We start from the raw sequence: 8569 nt of genomic DNA, 5'->3' as shown, positions 1-8569 counted from the left end.
AGTTTGGCGTTGAAATTTGTCGCTTGCTTGCGGCTGAGAAAATGTTTGTAATTAGTATGGTCAACTCGGTGTTTCGTCTAAATTTTTATCTAGTCAGGTACTAGTAAGGAGGAAAGAGTACTAGAGAGGAGGAGGGTATAATGAGGAGTAGCACGCTCTAAAGAAACAAGGAATTATAAAAATGAATAGGCACTCACAAAAAAGCAAACAAAAATGTAGACAACAGAAGCCCAAGCAACTGTTAAAGGCAAAAAAAAAAAATTGCGGAAGCAGGAAAAGAAATGAGTCCTTTCATTTTATAACTGGTCTTGAAAATTTGTGGTTGGTCATTCCTATCTATTATTCTGGGCGGTATGAATGCGTGCGGGAACATAAAAATGACATACTATATGTCTAAATTTGCAAGAATGATCATGCCGTGGAAATTTACTGTGGGGGAGTCAAACATGTCGTCGGCTAAATGCTCCCAGTCATACAATTTTCTGAAAAGGTTTAGGCGAGCATTTTGGCGGTGCAGTGATAATGAACTTAACGGCGCACCATTTTTTAGTCCCGCGACGCTTGAGTACGATGAATAGCCAGAAAATATATAATGAATTGCGTGGTATAGCAGGGACTCAATGTAGCGTATGAGACATTCTAGACTTAGATCCCAACTGGCAAATGTATATTCGATGTTAGGGCCGATATGTCTGAGGTATGAAAGTTTTCGAACATTGCATGGTGTGTTGTTTAGGTTATGTTGTGTTGCACCTAGTGCACGATTGGCAGAGAGAGGTATACAGCCAACTTTATTGTCTTGAGCACATAGGCCCCGGTCCTAAATTCAGTCTTGCAAGCCTGTGAATAATTTGCCTGTGTCCTGTTCAATTCTACTGAAGATGAACTCGTAGCTACTTGTAAGTAGGAACCGGCTTCACTTCAGTGTTGTGAACCAAGTACGCAGTTGAAATTCTAGAGGAGAAACGGGTAATGTGCACTTTATTTTGGAAAGGTTAGGCGTCATTAGCCAGTCAGAAAATCGTGTGATTATTGAGACAAGATCAGTTCGACAGCTTAGAAGTCAGTGCCATGTGAAATGTTACGATATAATACAAATTCATCATCAAAGAGCCCAGCTTGAGACGTTATTCCTACTAGAGATATCAAGATGTTGCTAGAACTGTTATTCCAGATTTAACGTTTTCTGACGTTTACCGGCACCAGTTCTAAAGTTTGCTGTTTTCTGTCCTATAATTTCCGGCCAGTCCTGCAAAACTAAATAAAATTCACCAAATATGAACCTAAAGCCCGGTTATCGGTATTCAACAAGAAATTTGCTTGTAGCCCACACCTTCTTTTAGATTGGCGGAGAAGGGGTAACGTATTATAAACAGTTGCGGGAATGTGAACCTGACACAGTGGTCACTTTAGCTTGCGTAAAAGTCATGTTTTCTAGCGTAACAGCTTGCCGACGGCCGCTGGCATCACCCCAAAATGTGAAGAAATTTCACAAACCTTCGACGCCATGAAATCCCCCTAAATTGGAAACAGTCGCAGGTTCGTACGACGCATGGTTAAAAGGTGGTTGCAAGCGAAATACCTTATTTTTACAGATTCCAAGTAAAAAATAACGCAGCAAAAAATAACGTCCCATGATTTCCTTTTACGAATGGCTATAAAATAGCCGTTATTCGCTGAGGGTAACAGCAACACAAGGGAGTTGTCGGTGCCTCTTCATTAAAATGAACTCAACGCACTGCATTCGCCCACATTTATTCCAGTAAGATTGTGGATGATATTATCAAAAACAAAAGAGAGAAATCCAACCGATTACTACAATTATTACTCATTGGTCAAGTTGGTGTTGTAAGAAAGACTGAATCCCGGGCATCACAATGCTTTCACCATGAACAGACATAGTGCTTTTCTTTACTTACCGCATCAGCAAACTGACATTCCTATCTTTCTTCTTCTATAACTGCAGACGCCTGTTGCAATATAGGAGCAAAGTCACGACCGGGAAGCTGATAAGGCTCAAGCCAGAATGCAAGTAAACATTGCAACACAGAACTCTGTTATGTCACTAAACGCACTGAAAATAAACATCCAGCTACGGGGAAAATATAGTGATCCTTAGTGCGAACACGCCATTTACTTCAAGGTTGATGAACATTACTTTTTCGCTTTGTGGTTCTGACGCCAAGTTTCATCTAAAAAATGTTTTGTTTGCCAGCCTCAGATTTCTTATTTGTCAGAGTACGTAGTACCTGTTTTTATATATTTGCTCAGCAATATCTGACAGCTTAGTTGTCATCTTTGTACGCTAAACGCCAAATTACCCTTCTATTCGCCATAGTCATACGTGCACACGTCACTGATTGCTAATCTTTCACCTGCGCAAAAGCACAACGCGCATACCTGGAGACTACACCACGTTGAGAATAGGGTTCTAGCCAGAGAGCATTCACAAAGCCCGTAAGCTGATGCGTAACGTCCGCCATATATATCCGGCTCTACTTTGTGATGGCGAAGCATAGCCGGCATAGTAAAAATAATAATGCACACAAAACACATACCAGTTACATTTTTGTATGCTGCTCTTGTCCACTTTGTCTTGTGTTTTCCGGCAGGAAGTCTACAGTTGCACAGACGTTCAGTCCCTCGATAGTATCACGGAGGAGAGCAAGACCGGGATTATGCTGTGGCCCGCGCGAAACTGCCCGAAGAACTGCGTTAATTAAGCTCCGTTCAAGTGATGTTTAGTGTCCAAGCGAAATTAAAGCCCTGAATACCATCACCGCTTCCGGCACAGGAAGGGCGTCATTCCAGGAGCGCTCCGAACCAGCGCCCGCTCTTGAAAAAAGCATAACCGCGCCCAATCAGGACAGCCTCCTGAAGGCACATATACACACTAACAACCAACCACACTGTACTGTTTTTGTAAGTACTACCACGCAAGAGCAGACGCACGCCCACAATTTTAGCGAGGGAAATGAAACGTTCATTTATCTCTTTCTCGTTTGATAACCCCTTTTCTGTCAAGGTGGTGTACTGTATTGCCACGCTGACGTGATTATGCGACGCTTGATGTGCTTTCCTCACTTCCCACTTGGGCTGTCAGGCTACGACGGAATGGGGGAGGGGAAAGCAAAAGTTAAGTTTTAAGGAGGACATCTGGGAGCCCATACACACTCATCGATTAAAGACACGTTTCCCCCCAAGGCAATCTCTCTCGTGTCCACGGAGGCACACGCGGTTTCTTCTCTCGGTATTTCTTGATCGATGGTCTCCTCGGCGGTGTCACTGGAACTTCTATAAGCTCGGTTTGCGACATTGCCACACCACACCAGGATTTTTCTGATACTGTACACCCTCTGTGATGGTCTTGGATACGCCTACTTGCAATACTCACCCCATGGTCGTATTCTTGTAATAGTGGTATTGGATATAAGTAGATAAACTACTCTATGGCCCGCATTATTCATAACGACATTTTCTCTTTTTCTCCGCCGCTTCCGTGGCAGTTGCTACAAAGGGTGAAACACATATTTTTTGTAACTTAGAGGTGAGCGTAAACACCGTTCATAGTATCGGGGGTTCCAGTTCACATATTGCCAATATATACAGGCTGCTTTTTCGCCGTTTCAGGCCACAGTAAATTATTTTTTCCCATCAGAGGCAAGTCGTTGTAGGTATTTCATTACAGTTTTTATACCACCTTTGCGGTTATCTCTTAGTGGTTCCAGACAATGACCAAGAATTGTTTCGTAATCGTAAACGCTTATAAGGTCCAGGTGAGGAGGAGGAAAAGTTTATTCGACGATGTGAAGCGTACTACGCAAAAGCAAGCACACAGCCACAAAAATTACCATTATCTAACCAGCATAATAATGATATTGATGACGACTCAACCACTCACTTAATCACTGACTTTTTACCTTCCTTCCTTTCTCTCTCACTCGCTCGCTCACTCACTCGATCACTCACTCACTCACTCACTCACTCACTCACTCACTCACTCACTCACTCACTCACTCACTCACTCACTCACTCACTCACTCACTCACTCACTCACTCACAACTCTAAACACTGCTTCCACACTGCAAGCAGGTGCTAGTACTCCACTGTTACTTCTGACGATTCCAACGTGCAACATGAAGCTGATGGTTTAGGCTGTTTCTTGAAATTAGTGGGTCAAAACAAGAAAAGAAAAAGATCATCCGTTATAACGCTAAAAGTGCATTTATTCGGCACAGTAAGGAAAAGACATGTTGCATGTTTGAATCATTAAAGACATTTTTCTTGACACTATATGAATTTTTGTGGCGCATTTAGCACGCGCCACAAGCCTTCCGACGCTTCCATCACTTGAAAGGGTACTCCGTTCGGTTGGGGATCCTGCATAAAATAGAATACAATGTAATATTTCTGCATAGTAAAAGAGTATGGTCCTCCCCCTACTTTTGTCAGATATAAGAATACAAGTAATCATGATTGTATTATTCCATGATTAGTCTTTACGCTGTATCAAGGCGGCATTTTAAAAGCACCGAAGTGTTTTCGGTTCCTCGATTGACAACTTAATTCAGCCGAATTAGAATGGTTTATTATGCCAAATTTTCACGACTTCAGATGTTTTGAACTTGTGCATGAAAAAAAACGGGTAATCTTACTCAAACTTTTAAATGTTCGGAAAAGGAACCCTGCCTCAAACGGCGCTTTCCTCCCTCCATGTAGCAAAACATGCGAGATAGATGTGTAGCGGCAATGCGGGTTCAAATTATCAGCATGCTCTTTTAAAACACGACTAAATTTATCGCTTTGACAAATCACCCCCTACATAAAACCCCACGTAACTTATCCAGAATCACGGATATGAGCTACAGTTCAATAGAGAAGAAAAGAAGAGGATTCCACTAGTGATACTTCCTCTGAAAGGGAGGTTGTAGTTCTTTCGCAGTTTTTACATTAGAGTAAATATAAACTTTTTCCTGCTATGTGTAGGGTTGACGTTATGTGCCGACTAAATGGAGGTATTTAAGACAAGTTATCATACAGGCCAATATGGACACCGGTTCATCCACTTCACGGAGGATATGTGTTACGACAGGTTCGTAATGGGAAATCTTTACAAATTTTACGTCTCCCAAGCTACAGCGTCGTCCTCAGCTGGAATGATTGGGCAATGCTCTTCCACTGTGATTTGTTTGATTATCTAAAGATTTCGATACTGCTCCTAACTCTAATCCAAGGCGTATATAGCTTAGCTGCAAACAACAACTTGGGCTTTAAGGCCCCAGTCACTTCATGGGAGCGAGAGCCTGTATGCCGCTCATTTTACGCCGGCATTCTCAACCTCATGCCTGGAATGCCAAGGAAATTTCTAAGGAGCTTTCGCATCCCGCGAGGCGCCATAAACGCGCCAACAACTGCCCAACTTAGCTTGACTAATTTCTCGAAAAGCAACGAGCCTGTAACGAGAAACAGAAGGTGACACACGTGCTAGCTTGCGGCAAGGATGTGAATACGGACACCAAATATTCGTAAAATTATCACAATCTTGCAGCTATAAATGCGGTGGCGTTGCCTTGGAACTAACAAAACGACAGGATAATGCAGTCCCGCTCATGTGATTGCGGCTAGCTTTGCGTTCTGAACTTCCGCAAGCTTTTGGAATTTATTTTGTTATGTTTGCTTACCATTATACGTGAGAAGTGGCTTTTAATAAAATGCTGTACGGCGCTATTTTTAGTGATTAACCCCTTCGTCACTAGGTATAGCACTGTAAAATTTGATTGATTGATTGTGGGGGTTTAACGCGCCGACGCAACGCAGGCGATGAGGCGCGCCGTAGTGGAGGGCTCCGGATTAATTTTGACCACCTGGGGATCGAACCCGCGACCTCGTGCTCAGCAGCCCAACGCCTTACCCACTGAGCCACCGCGGCGGGTACACTGTAAAATTTACTAAGGGGAGAAATCGCGTTCTGCACTTCAGCAAGCTTTCGGAATATATGTTGCTATGTTGCTTACTATTTTAAGTTAGAAATGCAATTTAAAGAAAAATCTCTACGGCGCTATTTTTAGTGCACAAAGCCTTCGACACTTGGTATACCACTGTAAATTCACTAATGGGGAGAAATTATCCAACTTAATTGACATCGCGATGTCAATATAAGTTTAGGCAAATGAAATCGACAACCACCCGAGAGAATCAAACTTCGCTCCCCATAAGAAATCCAGGAAAGATCCACACGGAATGTTTCTTAGTTGGAGCATGCGGAAATTTTGATCGAATGATAAGAAACAACGTTGCCCACTGCCCTTTTAATAAATGGCCTTAATTAAATACGTAAAAAAACACACCCGTAGACATCGTAGGTGAAAAGGCGCTGATTCTTGTTGAGGCCGATTAGGGTGTCAATGTCGGCTTTAGACAGCTCGAAGTCAAACACCTGCGAGAGGGATTGCGCCAAATGGCTTTAATGCAGCTGTCCCTGGTTGGGTTGAAATACGTCTGCTGCACACAGGCACTCAGCTCGAACATTTCACAACGTTAATTTTGAAGGTAGTCCATAGAACGCGTTTTCTTCTTCTTCCTTCAACTGTACTAATATTCTGTTTCATTGTAAGGTTGTATCACATACTTAAGCAGACTACTACGGGAACAGCGTGATGGAAAAACAGCCATGAGATTTACCGCGTAACCGAATACCCCCTTCCCCCTTTCAGTCTCCTAGGAATATATTTGGCTATTGTGAACTATCCTAATTTTTCACATTTCACGCAGCATTTTGTGCATACTTATGACGCCATCAACAACCAGCGGTGCTTTCGAACTTCCCCATGGCAGTTTTATCTAATCCTGCTTCCCTTGATGCTAGCGGACTCTCTCAGCTGTTTCGATGGGATGAGGGTTTTGACAGGCGCTCTGTTGGTAGCAGATATGGGAGATGTACGAAAAGGAGATGAGGCACTCGTCAGGCCATACTTACAAGTGTAGGGTAAGCGGTGCCTGTAGCGCCACACAAGAAGTCCCACACGAAGTGAAAGCGTTGAAAGGCGCGCATACCTCCCAGAGAGGGAGTTATCAAAAATAGTAAAACAGTGAGCTTACTGCTCCCTCCCCAATGTTTCGTTCTCCCGGAAAGATGTGCTTTCGGTGGCAGAACACCAGTTTCCCACACTGCATGCTGACCTGAATGTTCTCCTGGATGTGCGCAGGGGAGGTTGATCGGGGCAGTGGAACTATGCCCCGCTGCAGCAGCCATCGGATCAGGACCTGCAAGAAGCGGGAAGACAAATGGGCGGCTAAGGTCATCGGCAATGCGACCACCATACGTCGCGTCGAAAGGGTAGCACTGTGGGACGTTTCTCTGAAGCTCAATTCTCGGACGCCTGACTCTAGTTATAACCCGTTTTTTTAGCTTCGTTCCCAGTAGGCGACGACGCTCGACGAGCACGCTTACCGTAAAAACCCGCGTATAATACGAGGTTTTTTTCCAAATTTTTACTATGTACAATGTGTGCCTCGTATTATATGTGGATCCCAAAGTTTTCAGCGGAAAATTTGCACTTTCGGTTTTGGTTTCAGCGGAGGGTGGGCCATTTTGCGGTGGCGTTAGCTGGCTGCTGCTCCTCTCATCCGGCGCCATTTTGATTGTTTTGACCACGCGAAGGATCGGCACGTTCACCGCAAGTCTATCACGATGTCGGGTGCACGGAGGCAGCATTCAGCGGCAATTAAAAGAAAAATTTTATGTGCCAAGACCATCAGAAATTGCGCCGCAGGACGCCAGTTCGGCGTCACCAAAGGCAGCATTCGCGGGTGGAGAAAGCAACTGGTGCTTGACTGGATAAAGTCTGTGTGGTGTCGGCGGCCTGGAGCACTGTTAGGGGTTCCCGTCAGTGGTCGTGGTGGACGCCTTTCGCTGCCACCTAGCTGATTCAGTGAAGAAGTTGTTGCGCGAACCCCGCACCGAACTCATCGTCATTCCAGGAGGAATGACATCCCAGCTGCAACCGCTAGACGTTTGCATCAACAAGCCTTTCAAAGACTGCATCAGGTCCTGCTATCAAGAGTGGATGAGGTCAGGAGACCCGTAAGTGACAGCTACCGAATGGCTGACGCGGGCTTCTCCAGCGGTGCTTTGTGGCTGGATCGCGGATGCGTGGACCAGCATCCCAGAGGAGCTCGTCATGCGCTCTTTTAAGAAATGCGGCATCTCGAACGCCCTTGATGGCACTGAGGACCACTTTCTGTGGGAAGACATTTCCAACAAGGCGACTTCAGGAGACAGCGGCAGCGAACCTGACGATGACTGAACGGACGTCGGGAGACAGTGCCAGCGAAAACTGACAATGACTGAAGGGTAACTGCAGTGCAAATAAATGTTTTCCGTGCTCTTTACTTCGTATTATATGCGGATGAAAACTTTTTTTCTGATTTTGCTGTCCCCGAATTACACCTCGTATTATACGCTGGTTCGTATTATACGCGGGTTTTTACGGTACTTCATTAAGCCAAATGTCCTCCCCGGATACCTAATCACCCTCGACGCAGCAAAACCAAGCTGTAAAGAGAGGC

The 8569-nt window shown here is 44.5% G+C and overlaps 1 protein-coding gene across 1 annotated transcript in view; it reads right to left on the bottom strand.

Moving 5' to 3' along the window:
- Positions 1–4347: 4347 nt before the first annotated feature.
- Positions 4348–8569, bottom strand: part of LOC144148395 (1,5-anhydro-D-fructose reductase-like) — a 62957-nt gene continuing 58735 nt past the window's right edge. Inside the window, exons 7-9 of the mRNA XM_077679935.1 lie at positions 7181–7264; positions 6349–6437; positions 4348–4381 (exon numbers count right to left, since the gene is read on the bottom strand). Of these exons, the coding sequence (XP_077536061.1) occupies positions 4348–4381; positions 6349–6437; positions 7181–7264 (207 nt within the window). The remainder of the gene's footprint in view (positions 4382–6348; positions 6438–7180; positions 7265–8569) is intronic.

Source organism: Haemaphysalis longicornis, unplaced genomic scaffold (genome assembly GCF_048455015.1).
Source record: "Haemaphysalis longicornis isolate Haplotype H1 unplaced genomic scaffold, Haemaphysalis longicornis Haplotype H1 scaffold_8, whole genome shotgun sequence".
In the NCBI taxonomy this organism is placed as follows: Eukaryota; Metazoa; Arthropoda; class Arachnida; order Ixodida; family Ixodidae; genus Haemaphysalis; species Haemaphysalis longicornis.
The sequence above is the reverse complement of the archived record's forward strand: the minus strand, read 5'-3'. Positions and strand labels throughout refer to the sequence as shown.